Below are 22,927 nucleotides of genomic sequence, written 5' to 3' on the forward strand. Positions count from 1 at the left end.
TTCCCTCTGGCATCCGGCCTCCAGCCCTGCCCCCCATCCCTGCAGGCCTGCGCACCCTGCCAGGGAGCCCTCGCCTGGGCTGGAGTTGTGCCCAGCCACAGGGCAGAGCAGGACTCTCAGCGCGCTGAGTTTGTACCGTGCCTTCCCCTGGTGGCTCTGCCTCCAGCCTGCCCAGCGCAGGCGGGTCAGGCCGGCAACCCCGCTTCAGTGGGCAGCCCCATGCTTCTGGCGTATGCCCGTAACACAGTGCTCCTTTCCGCAGCGGGCTGGCTGGCCTAGGGGGAGGGGTACAGTGAGCCCCACTCCCCGCACCTGCTGGGGGTCATGGGCCAGCAGCACCTGCCCTCTCCCAGAGCCAGCAGGCAGCTCAGGGATGCAGGGAGAGGGCCTGCCCCCCCCAGTCTCCCGGATGGCCACAGGGCTGAGGTACAATCTAGCAGTGAGCAGGCATTGAAACCATGTAACCCGATAGGCCTGTGGCAGTGACCAGACCAGCCCCGCATGGGGGAAAGCCCCGAGCCCTCCAGATGGCCCCCCTGGCAGCCGGGTGCCCAAGGGCCCAGCATGCCTCAGCCCATGGTACACCGCTGGCTCGGGAGACGAAAGAGCCAGCTCCTCTGATCTGTGTAACTGCCCGGATCCCCAGGCCAGGGACGGCTCCGCCTCTGGTGGGCGCTCTGCCCTGACCTCTATGGGACAGCTCCGACCGGGAGGGGCCCTGAGTCACAGACCCCCTTCCCCACGGGCTGGACATCGCCCTGAACAAGAGAGAGACCCTCCCGCGGTGTAGGGGGGACTGTGCGTTAGAGATGTCCGGGCTGGGGGCCCTGCAGTGTCCATTAGCTGGGTGTCTGGGCTGCCAGCACATGGTAACAGCCCGCAGGCGGGGTTGTCAGAGCGGAGAGGGAGCAACGTCTAAAGGTGCTCACTGTGAGTGGTATTGCTCTGGGGAGCTCCTGTTGCCCATGTCCCCAACCCCACGCTTGCCCCTTTCTTGCCCGTAGACCCCCTGGACACCGGGCAGAGGGAGTGGCCGAAGGACGTCCCACGGGAGATGATGGACGTCCAGCTGTACCTGGACAACAGCACCGTGCTCCCCTCCTCGTCCGCCGTCTACCTGCACTGGAAGGTCAGTGAGCAGTCTCCACTGGGACCCGGCCTGGAGTGCCTGCCAGCGAGCCCTGGGCGGCCCCGCTGCCTGGCTCCGGGACGGGTGGGGTGAAGGGGAGGGCGGGGTGGGGGTGGCACTCCCCAGGGGGTGTGAAGTGGGCTTGTCTGTGCCTGCTCTAGCTCGGCTCCCTGAAAGCAGCAGCCTCTGGCCCCACAGGCCCTAGCTGACAGGCCTTCCCCGACCTCAGCCTCTTGGTGTGGGCTAGCGGTAGGCACCAACCCTGCCTGGCTAGCTCAGTTGGAAGAGTGTCAGACTTTTAATCTGAGGGTCCAGAGTTCATGTCCCTGGTCAGGTAAAGAAGGGATCCTTTTCCCCCCCCCAAAATTGGGGGGGCGGGATAGCTCAGTGGTTTGAGCATTGGCCTGAAACCCAGGGTTGTGAGCTCAATCCTTGAGGGGGCCACTTAGGGGTCTGGGGCAAAAATTGGGGGATTGGTCCTGCTTTGAGCAGGGGGTCAGACTAGATGACCTCCTGAGGTCCCTTCCAACCCTGAGATTCTATAAACCCGCGAGTCCTCAGAGTGCTCCCTGTGGTGCCCAGCCCGTGTCCACTGGACACGCACAGACGTTCCTGGCCGGCTGTCTCCAGGGCGCGGTGTACACACAGGTGGAGTGTTATAGCTCAGGGCCAGGGAACATCACAGCCAATTGATAGCGACCCAGTCATGAGTTTAGCATCAAAACCCCAGATTCAAGAGCTAATAAGTGAGGCGGATTCTGTGACTTTACTGGACCTCAGTGACGTCCACGCTTCAGGAGGAGGAGGCAGGACTGTGCCCCTGCCCTGTCCACCGGGGGCTGCAGCCAGGGTCACGCGCCCCTGCCCTGCAGCTTCCGCTGGGGCTGTGAGCCCTAGCCCTGTGGCATCCTGGGCTTGGTGGAGGCTGGGCCGTGTGCCTCAGCCCTGTGACTTCCAACAGGGGCTGCAGCCGGGGCCACGCACCCCCCTTGTGCCTTTCCAGGGCTGTGCACGCCCATCCGGCTGTGGCCAGGGCTTGGCGGGGGCTGTAGTTGGGGCCACATGCCCCTGTCCCGCAGCTGCAGCCAGCTCTGGAGCATGGGCTATTGGGCTGCCGTGGCTGCACCCCCCCGCCCCCCCGCCTGCTGTGGCTGCTAGAGCCGAGCTCAGCCTGTCAGTCCCCTCCCCCACGGGACTCCATTCCTCCCCCCATCTAGCCCTGCCCCCTGGTTATTTTTAGTAAAGTCATGAACAGGTCACTGGCTCCATGAATTTTTGTTTATTGCCCGTGACCTGTCCGTGACTTTTACTAAAAATAGCCGTGACAAAGACTTAGCCTTACTCATAAGTAATGATCATAGAGTCAGAAATGGTTCCATAGAAACCAAAAGGTATAACCCGCTTCCTAGAGTCTCCGCTGAACTGTACCTGGCCAAACCCTTGTCTGAAGTAGTTTTTCTCTCCAAGGCAATCTCCCAGTGTCTCCAGCCAACCTGGCCAGGATCCCGCCTTCGTGAATGTAAAGAGCTCTGTCCTTTTTCCTTCCCCAGTGCAGGATAACAAGGGGTCTTCTGCCTTCTCCTTATATCCCCCCAAATCCACTGCTGATCTCCAGAGTCTGGATGGCCCCCAGGATCTGTCCCTGGTGTGCTGACTTCATGTTTTCACATCCTCATGTTGCCTTCGTATGGAAACGGGGCTTCCTTGTGTCAGCTCCCAATGCTTAATGTATGTGGGAACTGAGGCAGCCAGGGGAACATACAGCCTTTGTGTTCCCATTGCCTGTTCTCACCCCAGGCCCTGCCTGGGCTTGTGCTGGTCCCGAAGCAGCTCAGGGCCTGTCCGAGCCAACCCCGTGCTGGAAGGGCGAGCACCTCGCCATGCTGCAGTGCATTTGCACAGGGCAGGGAGCCGAGACAGTCGCAGGCAACATGGTCTGCTTCTTCCCATCTGGCAGCCCCCCTCGCAGGGATGGGTGCAGCACGGTGATCCCTGGCCTGCAAACGGCCCCAGAGTTCAAAAGCAGAGGAGAAGTCCAGGGAATGTGTCACCCAGGACAAGCCCAGCACCCCACCAGGGCACCAGGAATTACACCGTGTGCCGAAGGAGCAGGAGGGAATGGAGAGCTGCCCCTGCACTCCCAGACTGTGAATGGGAAAGCGCTGCCCACACCCAGCCCCTTCCAGCAGGGCCCCACTGAGCTCTGTCCCCCTGGACAGCCTGGCCGGGCTAGACCTTGCCCTGCCCCAGTGCTGCTCAGATCCCCCACCATTCCCAGTGTGCTCAGCGAGGAGAGCGGAGTGCTGGCAGGAGAGCAGTGGCAGGATCCCCCAGCTCCACCGGCAGAGCGGCCTGGGGACAGCAGCCTTGAAATCATCGTCCCTCGTGGAGGGGATCGTGGGTAACGCACGAATGCCGTCCAGGCCATTGGGCAGGTTGCAGGCAGGACTGAGGGGCTTTGGCTCTGCTGTGATATCTGCCTGTGAAAGGGACACAAGGACAGGACCCCCCAGCGAGAGGCTGCGAGGCCCGAAGGGTGGTAGCCAAGTGCTGCAAGGCCTCTCCAGCAGGGCCAGGCAGACCCCCGGGCTCACCACTGGCATGTTCCCCCACACAGTTGGGCCTGTGCTCGGCAGCGTCTGGCAGCAGCGCTACCCAGGGGTGGCAGGCACCTGGAAACTGAGTGAGACACCATTGCAAATCCATCCCACCCCCAGCTACTTACCCACCCACCAACTTTCCTTCCCACCCATCCATCTAACCACCCACCCATCCCATCCCCAGCTACTTACCCACCCACCGACTCTCCCACCCATCTATCTAACCACCCATCCCACCCCCAACTACTTACCCACCCACCGACTCTCCCACCTATCCATCTAACCACCCACCCCTCCCACCCACAGCTACTTACCCACCCACCGACTCTACAACCCATCCATCTAACTACCCATCCATCCCACCCACAGCTACTTACCCACCCACCGACTCTCCCTCCCACCCATCCACCTAACCACCCACCCATCCCATCCCCAGCTACTTACCCACCCACCGACTCTCCCTCCCACCCATCCATCTAACTACCCATCCATCCAACCCCCAGCTACTTACCCACCCACCGACTCTCCCTCCCACCCATCCATCTAACCACCCATCCATCCCATCCCCAGCTACTTACCCACCCACCGACTCTCCCTCCCACCCATCCATCTAACCACCCATCCATCCAACCCCCAGCTACTTACCCACCCACCGACTCTCCCACCTATCCATCTAACCACCCACCCATCCCACCCACAGCTACTTACCCACCCACTGACTCTCCCACCCATCTGTTCATCTCATCCACTGAATCCAACCAGTCATCCACCCTCTGACCCTCCCATCCCCCCAGCCACCCATCTACCAACTCATCCATCCACTGGCCTGTCCTCCCGCCCTCCCATCTATCAACATTTATACAGCGCTTTCTGCCATAGCAACCGCTCTCTCAGCTGGCTTCTCCCAGCGCATAGTCCTGCTGATGCAGCTCTGGCAGCCTGTCCTCAAGCCTCTTGCCCAAGGCAAGCACCATCCTGGGCAGAAGGACAATAGGAGACTTGGACACAGGCAGGCTGGGGGGTTGGGCAGATCTCGGCTGGCCTGTCCTGTGCCCTCACTGACCACGGTTGCCTTTCAGGTGATCCGCCCATCCCAGCACACTGAGGGACATGCTGTGCTGTACCGCTCCCTGCTGCCGGTCAGCGTGGACTGGGTTGAACGGAAGGTGCCCAGGGAGCACAGCATCATCATCCCAGCCCTCAAGAGAGGCTACAAGTATGAGTTCAAGGTTCGGCCCTATGCCGGGAAGGTCCATGGCATGGACAGCAACATCAGGCATCTCTGGATCCCGGAGGAAGGTACAGCCCGAGGCACCCCCAGTCCCTCCAGCTCCAGGGCCTGACTCAGCTTGCTCTGCAGAGCAAGGTCTCATGGGGGACCTAGAGAGGCTGCAGGCCTGGCAGGGAGTCCGTGAGTGACGTGCTGGGTGGGTTTGAGGGCTTGGCGCGTGGCTGCCTGCAGGCCCTTCTACATGGTGCTGCTCCTTACAAGGCCCATGCCTTGCCAGGGGGAGCATGGGCAGGGGGTCCCGCTGCAGCGGACGGAAACCTGCCCAGTCAGCTGCTGTGCACCCCCTGGGTGAACGGCACGGCAGGTGCCCAGTGTGCCCTGGCATCCCAAGGCTGCACCGTCCAGGGCCCATGTGTGGGGCCATGTGGGGAAGTGCCAAGGCTGGGGTCTGTCACCGTCCTGCTAGAGGGGACAGGGAGGGCAGAGGGGGAGGAGGAGCAGCACCATGCACAATCTCACAGGACCCCTGGGCACCAGGTTCCCTCCCCAGGAGCCCAGCTCGGTACCTTCATCTGCAGTCACCCCCACTGTGCATGGCCCCATGACCTGCCCTGCCTCTCTAGCGATACCTGCCTGAAGCCCCGATGGGCACCTTGGTGCTGGTGGGAGACCTCAGGGACCACAGCTCCGCTGCCCTCCCCCTCACACTTCAGTGCTCGGAGTGCGGGGCCTGGCTCTAGGGACCCCAGGCTCCGTGTCTGGAGAGCAGCCCAGCCCCGGGCTGCCCAAGGCGGTTTTCAGTGGTTCTCTCTTGTCCTCAGCGCCTAGTGCAGCTCCTCAGCGTGTCACCATCACGGCAGTGGAGGATGGGAATGGCACAGCGCTCATCAGCTGGGACCCCCCTCCCCACCCTGCACATAATGGCATCATCCGGGGCTACAAGGTGAGGATGTGCCAGGGCGACGGCTCAGGCCCCGCACGACACTGACGTGCTCGGCACTCACAGTGGGGACGGAGGGTAAAGAGCTAAATCGGCCTGGCTTGGCCAGGCTGCAGCTCGTAGGAACCTGGCGGGAGCTCTGGCTCGCGGAGGGATCTCGCCCGAAGGTGGGGAGGTAACCAGAAGGGTGCCGGGGGGCAGGGCCGTGTGCCCTGGGAGCGCTGCCGGGCTGGGCTGCACTCTGCCAGAGTGACACGGGTTCTCGGTCACTCTCAGGAGCATTCACAGGAGTCAGTGTTGGTTTGTGCAGGGATCTCGGGGGCTGCTCTGCTCTGCTCTGGGAGCAGCCCCTAGGGGCCGTGTGCCAGCTGGACAGAGCTGCAGTGAGCGATGCCCCTTACACAGGACCTGGGGGGCCTGGCAGAGGAGCCGCACCAGCTGAGGCCCCCTCCATGCCTGTGCGGTCGTGTCTTTGGAGCAGCTTTTGCTTGGAGTTCCTGGGGCTTCTTGTGGGGCCTGGGGCAGTACGGGTCACAGCTGTCCATGGGGCCACGGAGGTGGGGGTCAGAGCTGTCCATGGGGCCTGGGGCAGTGCGGGTCACAGCTGTCCATGGGGCCACGGAGGTGGGGGTCAGAGCTGTCCATGGGGCCTGGGGCAGTGCAGGTCACAGCCGTCCATGGGGCCAGGGTGGTGGGGGTCAGAGCTGTCCATGGGGCTTGGGGCAGTGGGAGTCACAGTTATCTGTGAGGCTCGGGGTGGAGCAGGTCACAGTTATCCGTGGGGCCAGGGGCAGTGGGGGTCACAGCTATCCATGGGGCCTGGGGCAGAGGGGGTCAGAGCTGTCCATGGGGCCAAGGGGGGTGCGGGTCACAGCTGTCCACGGGGCTCAGGGCAGTGAGGGTCACAGCTGTCTGTGGGACTTGGGTCAGTGGGAGTCACAGTTATCTGTGGGGCTTGGGGTGGAGCAGGTCACAGCTATCCATGGGGCCCGGGGCAGTGGGGGTCACAGCTATCCATGGGGCCTGGGGCAGTGGGAATCACAGCTATTCAGGGGGCCCAGGGCAGAGCAGATCACAGCTGTCTGTGGGGCCTGGGGCGGTGGGGGTCACATCTGTCCATGGGGCCTGAGGCAGTGGAGGTCATAGCTGTGTGTGGGCCCAGGGAAGTGGGGGTCATAGAATCATAGAATATCAGGGTTGGAAGGGACCTCAGGAGGTCATCTAGTCATCTAGGGGGTCACAGCTGTCCATGGGGCCTGGGGCAGTGGGGGTGTATCTGGTTGTATCTGTGTCTGGGTGTATGACAGGCGTCCTGTCTCTTGGTCTGGGTTTATCACAGCCGTGTTAGCTCTGTCTGGGTGTGTTACAGGTCTGGTACCTGGGCAATGAAACTCACCATCGCTCCAACAGGACCGTGGATGGAGGGACGCACAGTCTGGAAACGGTCATGCTGCCGGCTGGGGTTAAATACTGTATCCAGGTGGCAGCCTTCAATGGAGCTGGGCTCGGGGTGCCCAGCAATGCCACATGCAGCAGCGTAGGTCAGAAATGATGTTTTGTTCGTAGAGCTCTTTGTCCAGCCGGAAACCCTCAGGCGCCCCGTGATGGGCCCAGGGGGAGCGGGGGAGCCCTGTGATCAGAGAGCCAGTTGAGGATGCTGGGACAGACAGATTGCTTGCTCGCTTGCCCTCCCTTTGACGTTCTGGCTCCCCAAGCTGGCACACTGGCCTGCTGGCTGCGCTCACTTGCTTCCCTTAGAAACCCGGGTTCAGTCACCTGGACCCTTGGCACCGTTGCCAGCTGGCCAGACTGGAGGCTTAGGGAAGTGTGTGACCCCTTGGACTGCAGGGACCCTCTGGGGAGCAGCACGGAGATCACGCTCCTTGGCCTGTTTCCCTTCTCTGACGCCTGCCCAGTGGACATTTTTCTTCTCTGCATTTGACTCATTTCACGTGAGCACAGTGCTGGCTTTCCGCTGGGACGAGGGAAAGTTGGCTGATGGTTCGAGCTGAGAGCTGGCCATCTGGAATCTGGTTCTGTTCCCGGCTCTGCCTGACTTTCACTGGGTCACCTTGGCCATGGCCCATCCTTCTCCCTTTCTGCCAGGTGTGCCGCTCGCAGGGCTCCAGCCCACAGGCCCTGGGGGTGTGGTGGGACCCTCCCAGCCCCTCAGGCTGGCTCCCTCTGCCAGCTGGGCCAGTCTCTCCTCCTCCCAGCTGACGCCTGCCCTCAGCATTATCCCAGCTCTCAGCCAGGCTCCGCAGCGACGCCCGCGCCGAGGGTGGACTCCAGCCCTGGCACTGTGCAGGCAGGAGGCTCTGGTGCCCCTCCGAGCGGCAGCCCAGGTGTTTCTGGGGGGAGCAGACTCCATGGTAGCAAAGGGACTGGAGCCTGGCCCAATCTCCTGCTGCAGCTGGGCCTTTGCTATTAACTTTTCGGTGTCCTGTGGGCAGGCGGATGAGCAGGTCAGCTCTCCCGGGGGCGTCGCTCTGCGTTGAACGAGCTCCGCCTGTCACCTCCACCTCTGATCCACCCCTTCCTTCCCAGAGCCCCTGGTGGGAAAGATGGCCAGGACCCCGGCTGTGCGCTCCGTCAGCCACATCCTGGCAGTGATCCGCCAGCCTGTCTTCATCGCTAGTGTGGGCTCGCTGCTCTGGCTCGTGCTGATGGTGCTGGCTCTCTACCTGTGCCAGCACCATGCCAAGCATTACAGCCAAGAACAGCAGCGTGCCACAGGCAAAGGTGAGCGTGAATCTGGGGCTATGGAACTGCGAGCCCAGCTGTCTACCAGCAGTCTCTAGCATGGAGGTGGGGGGCAGCAGGGGCCCTGGAACGACACGGTATGCCTGGGCTCGGTGAGTTTGAGACACCCCAGCCCTTAGGGTCCTGGGCCAGTCCAGCTAAAGCAGGGCTCCCCAACCTCACCCCCGCTCACTGGGCCCTGCAGCCCCCCCACAGCCTGGACATTACACTGGGGATTGGTCTTAGACGGCTCTGATTTCTGTCCAAGCGCTACCCTGGGGGATGGCCCCAGAAAGGGGCCTGTCAGTGCAGGAGATCAGTAGGGTCCATGCCGGGTGGTCTGGGGTGAACCCCAGGGGTTCCCTATCTCAGTGCTGTGGGAGCATGCCCAGGGGTTATGCAGAGACTGGTGCTGGGACCGGTGAGGAGCTGGCAGAGCCCCCAGGATGGCAAGACCAGGTTGCAATCAGCAGCGGGGATGAGATGAAACTCAGGCAGGGGAAGATGGGGGCCTGATAAGAAAGGTGGCCAAGAGGGGCAGCAAACGGGTGGCATGCAGCTCAGGACGGTCTGCACCCTGGTCATTGCAAGGAGCCATTGCTGTGCAACTAACAACCTCCCTGCCTTGCTCCCAGGTCTGTGCCGATATGCCAGTGAAGACACCATTGTCAAGCACAGGTGAGTGACGGCCTGGAGAAAACGGTTGTGAACTCCTATGGCATGGGCTGGCCTGTATCCCCGCTCAGCAAGCCCCAGGGTGGCCCACTGACAGGGAAGATGCCTGCTTTATTCCTGACCTGCAGCCCCCTGCTATCCCAGCCCTGGGCCCCCCCTCACACTCAGCTCTGCCAGAGCCCCTCAATCCTGACCCACAGCCCCCTGCTATCCCAGCCCTGGGCTTCTTCTCACACTCAGCTCTGCCAGAGCCCCTCAATCCCGACCCACAGTGCCTGCTATCCCAGCCCTGGGCTCCCCACACACAGCTCTGCCAATGCCCCTCAATCACAAACCGCAGCCCCTGGTACCCCAGCCCTGGGCTCCTCCTCACACTCAGCTCTGCCAGAGCCCCTCAATCCTGACCCCCAGCCCCCTGCTATCCCAGCCCTGGGCCCCACACATGGCCCTCTGTAAGACACCAAACAGCTTACAGTCTGCAGCAGCCCCTACCAGCCCCACCTGTGCCCTGTGATGGTCCTGTGGGCAAAGGGGATGAGGGAAGGCTGGAGGGGGAGCTGAGCCGGCTGGTCTCTGCTGGGGCATGTGATGGCTCTGTGATGAGAGGCTGCCAAGCTAACACCCCTGGTGCTTCCTGGTCCTGGAGAGAGGCAGGTGCCCAGGGTGCTGTGAGTTACACAGTGCTCTGGGGCCTTCCCCTACAACAGATCCCCCGCTCGTGTGGGTGCTGCGCAGCACCTGCCAGCAGGAGGGAGCCAGAACCTGCCCCCTGCCCGCCCTGACACACCCCTGCCGGGGGAGGCAGGCTGGACCTGCTAGGGCTCCCCATGCTGGGAATGCAGAGGATCTTTCATAGAAATGTCATAGAATATCAAGGTTGGAAGGGACCTCAGGAGGTCATCTAGTCCAACCCCCTGCTCAAAGCAGGACCAATCCCCAATTTTTGCCCCAGATCCCTAAATGGCCCCCTCAAGGATTGAACTCCCAACCTTTTCCACTCCCTCTGCACTACCTGAGAGCACAAAGGGAATGGTGCTGGCCCACGAGCCTGGCCCAGTCACAGTGCTCCCTTCCCATGGCCAGGGCTGGAGCGGGGCACTAGCCCTGCCCTAGCCCCCTCCACGCAGACACAGGAGGAAGGTGCCACAGACTCACCGGCCGGCAGTGCCGGGGCTCTCCAGAGCTGCTGCCGGTGACAGCAAAGCCCCCTCCCGGTGCCTTCACCTGTACATCTCCTCCCCTCCCCAACCCCAGGATGGACGTGAGTGACTCCCCGTGGCTGGCTGACAGCTGGAAAGCCACCTCCTGCTCCAAGACCTTCAGCAGCAGCAGCAGCAGGTCGAGCAGCCAGCTCCTGTGGGCCGAGACCAAAGACAGCCTGGATTTCCACTGCTCCAGTGAGTCCCTGCCGCGCCGCTCTGCTCCTGGCCATCCCCTGCCCGGACAGAGGCTCCCGCGCTGACCAGCCCACACCTCTCGCTGCACCTTCAGGGCAAAGTCAGGACGTTCTGCAGGGAAGGTGACGTTCCCTGTGCGGGATCCTGGGAACCCGGCCACAGGCCAGCTGAGCTCCCTGCACGGGATCCTGGGAGCTGGGCTGCGGGCCGGCTGAGCTCCCTGTGCGGGATCCCGGAAACCCAGCCGCGGGCCAGCTGAGCTCCCTGTGCGGGATCCCGGGAGCCGGGTGTCACGGAGTGTGGGGGAGTCCGGGCCCTGCACCCCTCTTCCTGGGATTCACTGAGACTCTCAGCCAGCCAGTAAAACAGAAGGTTTATTGGACAACAGGAACACAGTCCAAAACAGAGGTTGTGGGTACAACCAGGACCCCTCAGTCAAGTCCTTCTGGGGGAGCAGGGAGCTTAGACCCCAGCCCTGGGGTTCCCTGCATTCCTCCACCCAGCACCAAACTGAAACTAACCCCCCCGCCGCCCCCAGCAGGTTCCCTTCTGCAGCCTGTCTTCACATTCCTGGCAGAGGTGTTACCTCCCCCTCCTGGCTCAGGTGACAGGCTCTCAGGTCTCCCATCCCCAGGGCACATTCCCAGGTCAACACTCCCCCCTCCCTGCTGCGTCACATCCTCACACCCGAGCCAGGGGCCGGCTGAGCTCCCTGTGTGGGATCCCGGGAGCCGCGGGCCAGCTGAGGCAGGGGGAGCGCTGCAGGCTGGGTGTGTCTGCGGGCGCGTGGGGCGGGGGGAGCGCTGCGGGCTGGGTGTGTCTGCGGGTGCGTGGGGCGGGAGGAGCGCTGCGGGCTGGCTGTGTCTGCGGGTGCGTGGGGCGGGGGGAGCGCTGCGGGCTGGGTGTGTCTGCGGGTGCGTGGGGCGGGGGGAGCGCTGCGGGCTGGGTGTGTCTGCGGGTGCGTGGGGTGGGGGGAGCGCTGCGGGCTGGCTGTGTCTGCGGGTGCGTGGGGCGGGGGGAGCGCTGCGGGCTGGCTGTGTCTGCGGGTGCGTGGGGCGGGGGGAGCGCTGCGGGCTGGCTGTGTCTGCGGGTGCGTGGGGCGGGGGGAGCGCTGCGGGCTGGGTGTGTCTGCGGGTGCGTGGGGCGGGGGGAGCGCTGCGGGCTGGCTGTGTCTGCGGGTGCGTGGGGCGGGAGGAGCGCTGCGGGCTGGGTGTCTCTGCGGGTGCGTGGGGCGGGGGGAGCGCTGCGGGCTGGGTGTGTCTGCGGGTGCGTGGGGCGGGGGGAGCGCTGCGGGCTGGGTGTGTCTGCGGGTGCGTGGGGCGGGGGGAGTGCTGCGGGCTGGGTGGGACTCATGGAGCCTCGAGGGCCTGGAGACTAATACACCGTGTCTCTCTCCTTTCCCTCTGCAGCCATGTCCTTTGACAGGCCGAGCCAGAGCTCCCAGATCCCGGCTGTCCCCCGGGGGCCCGACAGCAGCAGCCTATACAGGATGCTCTATGTTGACCTTCCTGCCAAGGACATGCAAACCTTCCACCGCCCCCCTGTGCCCAGCACCCCTGGCCCTCACCGCAGAGCTGCGGAGCCCGGGCGACCCACCGACCCCAGGCTTGGGCCCCGTTACAGGCAGAGCATTGGCATGGAGAGTGGCTGTGCGGGGGGAACCGAAAAGAGAGGGCTGTGGAAGCCAGCGGGCCCCGGACCCCCCAGGCTCACCTTGCAGGGTCCCTGGGAGAGCAGCAGCAAAAGAGGTAAGGGCCGCAGGAAGTCCCAGCTGGGAGCTAGGGGCTCTGACCTCAGGGTGCCTGGGCCTGCATTCAGGGGCTGCAGGGTGCCATGCGGGCACACAAGCCCCGCGGGAAGGGTTGGCGTTTCCCTCCTGATCCTCTGAGCCCGTGGCAACGTGCTGCCCTGCTACGCTGCGCCCTGCACGTGCTGACACCAGCCCCGATGGCAGGACCGCCATCGACCTTAGCTTGCCGTAGGCCCCAGCCAGCTCAGTCTTTCCTCAGCGTGGCCAGAAAATGGGCACAGGGAACAGCTGCAGTGTCTGCCATCCCACTGGGCATGAGCCCCACCAAATAGTCCGGCCACAGCCCAGTGCCGTGCCCCTGGCGTTCCCTAGTGCCCCGCCCTCCTGCCCCCAGGGCCGGGGCAGGGGCCTTCTCCCCAGAGCAACCCTGTGGCTGTTCTGCTGGCATCACAGCCCGACTGGGCCTGCCCACAGAGGGGACCTTCACCTGGGCACTCCCCTGCCCCGGTGGCTGGCCATGGCCTATGTTCATTCTTTGCCCTGGTCCTGGCTTCACGCCGGGGTCGGGTTCCGCACCCGGGACAAGCCCTGTGAGCTCCAGCATGGCTCCCCGCAGGGTGTCAGGGGAGGGGCAGCGCACTGGCCCAGCGGCACGAGAGGGTGCAGGAGGAGGGGAGCAGCGGGAGCCCTGGCAAGTGCTGTCTGGCTCCCTGCGGCACTGGCTGTGGGAGCACAGGAGGGGGCCAGGACCACACTGACAGCAGGGGGTGAGGTGCCCAGTCCAGCAGCAGGGGGCAGACACAAAAACCAGGGCTACTGGGTTCTGTGTGTGCCCCTGTCTGGGCTTGTCCCATGCTAAGCAGTGGGGACCGGAGCCCTCCCACTCCTTCCCCCCTGCACCTTTGTGCTCTGAGTCCAATGGCTGAACAGCCCTTGGGCAGCGCAAAGGGTTGCTGGCATCGTACACCCCCCATGCCCTCAGCAACAGCCCTGCCCTGAGCCCCCTCAGCCTGAGCCGACCACCACCACTCTCCTTGCATCCAGCCTCCAGTCCCCAGCTCCTGGCAAACCCCAGGAAGGGAAACACGTGCTAATCCCAGCAGCTTCACTGCCTACAGAGGGGCTGCCAATGTGGGGGAGGGAAGCTACTGTGGGAGGGGTGCTGAGGGAGGCTGGGATTTCATTATCTCCAGAGTTTAGGACAAACCGGCGCCATGGAGGTCAGAGAAAGCCAATGGACCCTGTTTACTTGCCACGAGCTGTGCGGTGAGTGCTCCCTCCCTGAGCTGCCCCAGGGAGCTGTGCCGTGCTGGAGCGCGGGGCATGGGGCGACAGCGTAGCCGCTCCTCCATCCCAGGCGCTGTCTGCAGCTTGGGCCCCAGCTGCTCTGCCTCTGGGGATTCCAGCCAAGCCGAGTGTAGCCGAGCCCAGTGGGGGTGGGGGAGGCGGCACTGGGGAGTGACTCTGGCCCCTGCCCCAGACACCTGCGCTTGAGTGGGCAGCAGGGACACTACACGCTGTGGGGAGCCAACACCTCACCGCAGGACAGCAGGCCTGGCCACTTAGTGCAGGATTGTTAGTGGAGTCTGATCCCTGTATGATGGGATCCCCCCAGGGTGCCACCTGGGGCTGGGTACCCTGAGCCCTCTGACTCACGAGCCTGGGATGTCTCTCCCACTGTGCTGCTGTGACAAGCTGCAGACCCACTCCTGGTCCTACACTTCCACTAGCATTCACACAGGTAGGGACACAGGCAGCTGCAGTTACATGCAGGCTCTCTGACCAGCCACTGCAGGAACCAACAATAGAGAGGATAGAGCCAAAATAACCACCAGCTTCCCAGCCTAGGAGCTCCTCCCACTCCCCGGAATATAAACTCAAAATTATACTGTCTGCGCTGCACAGGGGACTGTACAGTGCAAGCTCATAGAGTTCGCCTTCCTCAGTGTGGAGAGGAAATGCAACAGCCCCCGCCCCTTGAGCTAAGATTCCCAAGCACTTCACTCCAAACTTACTGGTTTAGATTAAAACATAAAACAAGTGTATTAAGTACAAAAAGATAGATTTTAAGTGATTATAAGTGATAGCAAACAGATCAAAGCAGATCACCTAGCAAATAAACAAAAATGCAAACTAAGCACTAGAAAGATAGGATATGAATTAGCAAATTCTCACCCTGGCTGACGATACAAGCAGGTTGGCAGATTCTTAAGGCACAAGCTACATTTACTTTGCAGCTTGGAATCTCCAGGGTTTTCATACACAGGTTAGAAATCCCTTTAGCCTGGGTCCAGCACTTCTCCAGTTCAGTCTTTTATCCGCAGGTGTTTTCAGGAGTCCTCTTGTGTGAGGAGTGAAGAACAACAGATTATGTCACTCCCTGCCTTATAGAGCTTTAGCATATGGCAGGAACCCTTTGTCCCAAACTCAGTTTGTGGAAAAACACAGACATCCCAAGATGGAGTCCAAAGTCATGTGGCCTGGTTACATGCCCTTGCATACCTTTCTGAGTTATAGCAGCCATTACTTACAGGCTGTCTGGAATGTTCAAAGGAAAGTTAAAGTTCTTCCAGGGTCCATTGTCTTTGCTGATGTGCCATCAGCACTGTCTGGCTTCTTCATTGTTGTACCAGAAAGGCTAGTTGTGGGTGTCACCCAGCGTAAGCACAATTGAAATACAGATACATAGTCAATATTCACAACTTCACATACAAAAATGATATGTGTATACAAATAGGATAATCATATTCAGCAAATCATAACTTTTCCAATGGCACCTCACATGACCCGTCTGGTACAAAATGCACCATAATTATGCCATAATCATGTCATAATAATATCACTATGAAGAATATGGGGTGCAGTGTCACACCCCATCCCTCCAGCCCTACAGAGATCCAGAGAATTTAAGGTCCATCGGGATCACCTGCTCTGACTTCCCAGAGACCCTCATCCAGGTGCCACGGCATCTAGCCCACTAGTTGGTGTTTGACTGGGCGCTGAGCCTAGATCTTTCAGCCCCATGCTGCTACGAACACCTGGCCTAGGTGCTGGAACTAAGCGTGCTGGGGGTGCTGCAGCACCCCCTGGCTTGAAGTAGTAATAACAACCTAAACACATGGTTTTCACCTTCCGCACCCCCACTATAAAAATTGCTTCAGCACTTCCGACACCTGGTTTCATAGTAAGCGAATTCACCAATTTCCTTGGTCGAGGAAGGACGGTTGAACAAAGAAGATGATTGAGTTCCTAATCTCTCATAGCTGGAAATCGTCCATCAGCAACTGCAGATCTTATTGGTCTGCCAAGCCTGGCAACAGCAACCACTAATTAGTCTCTGCGCGTTTCTTTCTTAGATTAACGAGCACTGGCAAAGCAATGATTGTGTTACCAGAATTCAAATGCTCTGACCTAAATTTCGATAGCATTTGAAACCGCTGTGCAGTTGAAATCTCAAACAGGTTTGAGACTGCCAAAGTATACTGATTCTCTCTCCACCTGGACGGGCTTCAGATCCCAGATAACAGTTCCACAGGAACGCCACAGATTCTTGCTGCCTGGTTTCCCTTATGTGTCTTTACATCTCTGTGGATTTTGGTGGATTCACCAGGATCATTTTGCATGGAATGGGTCAACTCAGCAGCAGCCTTAATGTCAGGGTCCAGCAAAGCTGAGAGTGCATTTACCAGCTGACTGACATGTACCCTCCACCTCTGCATTGAGCAGCTGATCAGAACTGGAGTCAACCACACCAAATGAAAGATCTTTCTTGGGGGTGAGTGCCACAAGTGTTTATAGAAGGAAGCCACGTCGTTCCTGGCAGAAGATTCCTTGAGGGCGATGGCTTTGACTCCCATAAGAGCTTTGTGGTCATATTGCTATGACTGTCCTTGGTCCCTAAAATGGCTAAGAAGCCCTGGATCTCCATTAATACCTTAGCTGTGTTTGAACAGTGTTGCATTGCTCATTTGGGAGATGATATGGTCACATGTTGTAAGGTAAATAACATTTGTAATTAAGCAATGCACGAAACAAGGACTGAAACAAGACTGAAAAGAAGCTGGACACCAGTCAGATGAAGCATCTCTGAATAATCAAAAATATCAAATAGTTCAAACTCAAGTTGAATGAAGAGAGCCATTTCCTAGCTGCACAGGTCCCGCTCTCTCAGACCCGCTCCCTCGGGTAACAGCCCCAGCCAAGTTGCAGCAGATCAGGCAGCGCTGCTTGAGAAAGTCCCCGGGGCCCTGAGTGGGCAGGGCTAGCCTGTGCTACCCCCTGCTGCCATGGCTTCCCTGCTGCTGTTACCCAAGCTTGCCTTGATCTCGCTAGATCGTCCCTTTCTGCAAACACACCTGCAGCTGCAGGGTAGACAGATTCATTGGCTTGAAAGTGACATTGGCATAGCTACGTCAGTAAGGCGTGTGAACCAACCACACCCTGACCCGGGTAGCTCTGCCCACCTAACCCCCGGAGCAGACACAGCTATGCTGGCGGAATAGGGCTTCCATTGACATTGTCAGGCTGTGTGGAGTGGCTCACCACCATGAGTGCCAACCCCTGGGCAACTGGCACAAACCAGGGCACAAACCCGAAACTGGTAGTATGTTCCACAATTAGAATTCACCAACCCAGTAACAAGTGTGAACTCCTCCGACACTGTTACAGCATAACCATGGCGTCACAGACAGTCCCCTTGGGCACTCCAGTCTATCTTGCTTTTGTGTAAGATGGTCCCTTATACCACAAACCACAACACTCGGGTTACCTCCAGTCCCAAAGGACCAGTCAGTTACCCCAGGTCAATGACACCTCAGATCTGAAACCCAAGACAACGCCTATAGCCAATCCTATAATAAACTAACTAAAGGTTTATTGAATAAGAAAAAGGAATGAGAGTTATTGACAGGGTTAAAGCAGTAAACACACACACAAATGAGTTACAGTCTTAGGTTCTAAAAGGTAACAGAAGCTTCTATAATCCGCAAGCTCTATATGGCCTCTCTCTTGCATACGCTTCACAGTCTTTGCCCTGCAGAGTTCAAGCAGTATAGACATAAAGTTCCTTCTGGCCAGGCACTTTTATTCCCTCCCCCCGGAGTTCGAAGGGGTGGGACGAGCATGTCTCCTCTTCAGGGGCATGAGGGAAGCAATCAGCGAAGTCTTTTGTGCAGTGATGTCCCACAATGGCTTGTCTGGTGTCTGTAGACCTTTTGTGTGTGCAGGACGTGACACCTCTTGTGGTAAACGAGTATTTCACACCTGGCCGTGCTTCCTCCTGACTCGGGGCTTTGCAGGTTCATAGCAAATGCTTTTATAGTTACAAAGAAAATACTTAAATGGTGCCTTGTAAGGTGGGATGCAGATATTATATGTGAGATTAATACCTGCAGCAACTCACAAGTATGTCATAAAGTCCCAACTCTGAACACATGGTAACGCTAACATGTTATAACAACACAAACAGAGTGGTGAGCCTGGCTGGTTTCCAGCTGTGCCTTTGTCAGGGAGGCCGGGGGGGCCTTGGCATGAGCTGGCACCTGGCCTGGCAGCGTCACACACATAGCTAATGTTCTCTTCTGCCAATGCTGGCTGCATCTACGTGGCACGGCTCTGCCAGGATAGCTCTGGTGCACAGCTGTGCTGGTGTAGTCTCTGCAGTGTAGCTGTACCCCCAGCCTGGGGGCCCTGGGAAGCGAATCACTGTGGTGCAGCGTGCAACCCCCCCCCCCATCCCAGTGGTGCTGGGAGCAGAGCAGGGCAGGCCGGGATTCCCAGGCTCGGTCGCAGAGCGATGTCAGGGGCTCGCATGCGAGTGGGGACTGGGTCCAAAACGTCCTCACAGGCTCCTCCGCGCTCGGCGACAGGCCAGACACTGGCTTCAGTGAGTTCGCGCCCATCTGCACGGCTCCAGCTGAGAGCTGGTCTGGCCTGAGAGGGGCCCGGAGGAGAGGTGCAGCTCTGGTTATCCCCCCCCACCTCAACTGTCCCACGGTTCACCCCTCCTCTCCTTCTCCCCCAGAGCTACAGCAGGTACAGAGCACCCCCGTGCTGTCGCCCAGCCTCCCGGCGTACTCCACCAGCCCTAGCAGTGTGCCCGGCACCGGCAGCTCAGGAAAGCGCCATGCAAGCAAAGGTGAGCAAAGCCGCAGCCTGCCCCATGGACCTTCCTCCAGCCCTGGTCCCAGAGCGTTGGGGCTGCAGCACCAGGCCAGGCTGCCCTTCCCCAGTAGCTGGGGGGCTGGAAGGGACCAGGGTGTTCAGGAGAATTTCCTGGGTGCTCTGCAGGCCTGCGGGTGCTTTGGGACCTTGCGGAGCACTGCGGGAAGTTTGGGGGAGATTGGGTTCACCCATGGGGCCCTGTCATAGTCTGGGAGGTGCACTGGGGGGCTGCTAGCCTATGTGGCTCTCTGCGGGGTGAGGCTGTCTTAGCGGGGGAAGGTGGTGCTGGAGGGCTCCGTTAGTGGCAGGAGTATCTGGGCACTTTGTTAGTGGGAGGTCTGGGGGTCTGTGTTAGTGGGGGTTGGGGGCTGCATTAGCAAGGGTGTTTCTGGGGATCTGTGTTACCCTCTGGAGCTCTTGGGCTGGGGAGTGTTTGGGGGGCTGCGTTAGTGGGGGAGTCTCTGGGTGGGGGGGCTGTGTTAACCTGTGGAGCTCTCTGGTGGGGGGCAGGGGATGTAATATTCCCTGGTCTTCCATGAACCTCTGGCCATGAAGCCAGGGCCTTCCCCCTCCAGACACTGTGGCTGGCTGGAGCCATTTGCTGGCATCGCTTCCCCGCTGGCTGGTGGAGACACCCGGGGTCCAGCCTACTTGGCCCCCATTGGGGCTCATGCCTGGTCAGAGAACACAAAGGCTGGGCTTGTCTGGGGCCTGGAGACTCAGCCGCCTCTGCCGCTCCCTAGGGACTCTCACAGGCCCCCCATCTCTGCACTCAGGTACCCCCAGACCCCTCTCCTGCTCCTCTGTACACCCCACCCTCCACCCCCTCACACTGCCAGGCACTCGGGCTCCCCCAGCTGCCCTGCTCCCTCAACACTTGCCCCCTCACCGTCCACATGCTCCTGCTCAACCTTATCCCCCAGGGCTGGGCCCCCTCTGCCGCCCTGGCCCCACTCTCCTGGAGGCTGGGGGCAGGCAAGGGGAAGGTGAGGGAGCCTTGTGGGGCCTGCATGGCCTGGGGATCTGCACTGGGAACCGTGGCCAGGTGCTGCCATCCACAGCCCGGGCCCCAGCGAGGGACAGTGGGACACCCTGGTCACTGAGTGAGGTGGATTCCTTCCTTGGAGCATCTCTTGCCCCAGCTGCTTCCTCCAACACCAGGGACCACACTGAGCAGAGCCACCCTACCCAGAGGCACCTCTGAGATGGCAGCCTGGGCTGGCCTAGAGCAGAGCTGGCAGCAGCCAGGCCTAGGCAAGACGAGGAGACTGGCAGGAGAAAAGGAGGGAATTCTGTAAGCCACATCCCTGGGGCTCCAGGCCTGTCCGGGGGACAGCAAGTGCCTGGGGACAGGGCTGGAGTCTGTTACCCCCTTCCTGACCGTCCCCATGCCAGGGCTGCTGTGAACAGTTTGGCAATCCATTGCCTCTCCTGCTCTCCGTGTGGCACTGAGCCAGCCAGGGTGGGCATGTCTAGATCTCACTGCCCGGCCACGTAGGGCATCACTGCCCAGCCGAAGGACCAGCTGGAATGGCTCTGAGTTCTGCCAGGGCTTGCATTACTAGAGAGTTGGCAGCAGGGGGCACCAGCGCCCCACACACAACCGCCAGCTGGGCTCTTCGGTCGGGATAAGAATCCCCCAGCCCTGCCCTGCCCAGTGCTCATCCTGCTGCACCCCAGCTCTGCCCCACGGCCGCGGGGATGCAGAGTGGCTGCAGGCTCGTGCTGCAGGCAGGGACCAGGAGGCGGGGGGGGGGGGGCACTGTGCTGGGCGCTGCCCCTCCAGCCGCTCACCAGGGCTGCTCCCCCATTTGGCACACCCCGTGGCTGGGAGTGGGGCTTGCACCCCCAAAGGCAGGGCGGGCTGGGCTGCTGGGCCCGCCTGCTCTGACAAGGCGGGGCTGGGACTGATTAATGGGTCCAGGCTGGGTCTAGCTCGGTTTCAGCCCCAAAAGGTCCAAACCCCAAGTCAGGCCCCAGACATCAGACACTGACCCCCACATCATGATATTTTTAACAAAGAGAAATCCTGTGATGAGGGGCTGGCCCCCAGGCCGGGAACAGTCTGCGCCCTGCTGAGCTGGGCTGGACTCAATGCCGTGCCCTCCAGGGGAAAGGCTCATAGCCCGGCAGCAATGCCCTTAGGCAGCCCTTCCCCTGCAGGCACAACCAGTCCACTGAGAGAACACTACACGTATTAAATCTGCTGCTGTCCCTCCTGGGGCTCACCGGGCAGGGGCTGTCCCACCCTGCATGCCCCCCTGGGCACTTTCAGCCGCAAACACTGTCTGCCCCCACCCCAGTGCAGCCCCAGGAACCAGGCTACAACCACTAAACATGCAATGGGAAAACCAGCATTAATGCAACATCCCACGTCCCATCAGCTCACAGCTGTGTGATGGAAAACCCCTCCAGCAGTAAAGCAGGGCCTTGACCCAGCTGTTATGCAAAGGGGAATATTTTTTACCCCCACCTGGGTCATTGGCAGGAGTTGCCCCTCCCTTCCCCCCTTTAGCAGTACAGCACGGCCCTCTCCTCCACTCCAGCTGCAGAGCGATGGCTGGGGAGCGAGCATGCTGTTATCCTGTGGGGGCCGGTTCCTGCATGGTGCAGCTACGGCCCGAGGGTTTCTGAGCCAGCAGGGGGATGGGGCGTGTCCCTGGTTTCAAGCAGGCTCCCCACCCAAACTTACCAATGGCCCGGCGTGGGGCTGAACTCAGAACAGCACGAGCGTCTGCTGGCTGCACTCGCGCCTGGAGGGAGGAGTAAAGGCACCGCCCTCGCTCTGTGGTCGCGTGCTCCAGGCCCACGCTGTGTTCGGGAGGTTAGAAAAGTGCCTAACGTGACATGCTCCTTCGGAAATGCTGTGTGGCAGAGCAGCCGGGCTTTGGCTCGGGTATATTAAAGACTTGGCTTCTCCCGGCTCTGCCTGCGGGGACCGTGGACAAGCTGCCCGGTGGCGTCTCTGTCCGACTGGTGAGATGTGGAACCTTGGCTCAGAATCAGGGCAGTGAAGGGCACAGGAATAGTAACAGTAACTGCTGGCACATGGCCTCTGGTTTGCAGGTCAGCGCCCCTTCCACCGTGGCTGCTGTGCCCGGCTCCCTCCCTTTGCTTCCAGCAATCACGTGATGGCCGCAGGGCTGCGCATCGCCACGAGACCCCTGCAGCCGAGGCCAGTATAGTGCTGCTCTCACACTGGTACCACGGCCCACAAGAGAAACGTGGGCTGGGAGGTTCAGCCCCCGCTCCCTGCCGTAGCGATCCCTGGCAGGGAGGGTGTTTAGCTGGCGGGTTGAGCCTGTCTCCAACACATCCACAGGTTTTATGTAACCCTTGCTCCAACCTCGCCCGGTGTTACCGCGATCGGCTACATTCTGTCCCAGCCAGTGACCTGAGCAGGCCTGGCCCCACCATGAGGCGAACCAAGGCGGCTGCCTCAGGTGCCAGACTGGGCGGGGGGGGGGGGGCGCCACTAGGACCCAGCGTGTAGAAAATGGTGTCTGCTGCTGGTGCATCTGGATTCTCCCTGCTCTGGATGCACAGAGATGGGGGAGTGCTGGGCTGGAGGAAGGAGGGCGCAAGAGACAGAACAGGCAGGCAGGAGAACAGGGGAGCAGGAATCACAGAAAGCAGCAGGAGCTGCAGGGAGAGAGAGGAGGAGGAGCCTCTTATGTACCTCTCTAGTCCCCCCAGGGCCTGGACTGATTAACCCCAGCTTCTCAGGGAGCTTCCTGTGTCCTGCTGCTTCCCTGGACCCACTTGAGGAGAACAGGCCGTCAACTGAGCTTGAGATGAGAGTAAGGTTAAAGGCCACCATAGATGATCAGCATCAAGAGAAGATTGGATCAGAGTCTCTTTACTGGCAAAATGTTCTGAAAAGGCTCTTTGCCATTGTGAGAAAGCTTGCTACCCAAAGTCTAGCCCTGCGTGGCACTTCAGATCAGCTGTATGTGCCAAACAATGGAAACTTCCTTAAGATTGTGGAGCTGATGGCTGAGTTTGATGCTGTACTCCAGGAGCATCTAAGAAGAGTCACCACTCAAGAAATGTACAAACACCACTACCTTGGAAAAACAATTCAAAATGAGATTATACAGTCACTGGCAACAAAAGTCAAACAGAAGATTGGGGCAGATCTGAAGTCAGCAAGATCTTACTCTGTTATTCTGGACTGCACACCTGACATCAGCCATATGGAACAAATGACTTTAATGGAGCGTTTTGTAACAACAACAGAACCTAGTGACAATGTCCCTGCAATGGTGACTGTCAGAGCATTTTCTAGGATTTATTGACAT

At 60.2% G+C, this 22,927-nt stretch overlaps 1 protein-coding gene and 1 non-coding gene across 4 annotated transcripts in view; both read left to right on the plus strand.

Moving 5' to 3' along the window:
* The window catches only part of ROBO4 (roundabout guidance receptor 4), an 85,953-nt gene that overhangs the window by 47,519 nt on the left and 15,507 nt on the right, over positions 1-22,927 (plus strand). For all 3 annotated transcript variants that reach the window (XM_048827427.2, XM_048827428.2, XM_048827430.2), the window contains exons 7-15: positions 1,005-1,129; positions 4,809-5,028; positions 5,782-5,903; positions 7,270-7,441; positions 8,448-8,642; positions 9,278-9,320; positions 10,572-10,714; positions 12,124-12,462; positions 18,487-18,600. In XM_048827427.2, coding sequence (XP_048683384.2) covers positions 1,005-1,129; positions 4,809-5,028; positions 5,782-5,903; positions 7,270-7,441; positions 8,448-8,642; positions 9,278-9,320; positions 10,572-10,714; positions 12,124-12,462; positions 18,487-18,600 — 1,473 coding nt within the window. The remainder of the gene's footprint in view (positions 1-1,004; positions 1,130-4,808; positions 5,029-5,781; positions 5,904-7,269; positions 7,442-8,447; positions 8,643-9,277; positions 9,321-10,571; positions 10,715-12,123; positions 12,463-18,486; positions 18,601-22,927) is intronic.
* TRNAK-UUU (transfer RNA lysine (anticodon UUU)) lies at positions 1,394-1,466 on the plus strand. The gene has a single exon. It is a non-coding gene; the product is annotated as a tRNA-Lys (tRNA).

This window comes from Caretta caretta, chromosome 22 (assembly GCF_965140235.1).
Source record: "Caretta caretta isolate rCarCar2 chromosome 22, rCarCar1.hap1, whole genome shotgun sequence".
NCBI classification, from domain to species: Eukaryota; Metazoa; Chordata; order Testudines; family Cheloniidae; genus Caretta; species Caretta caretta.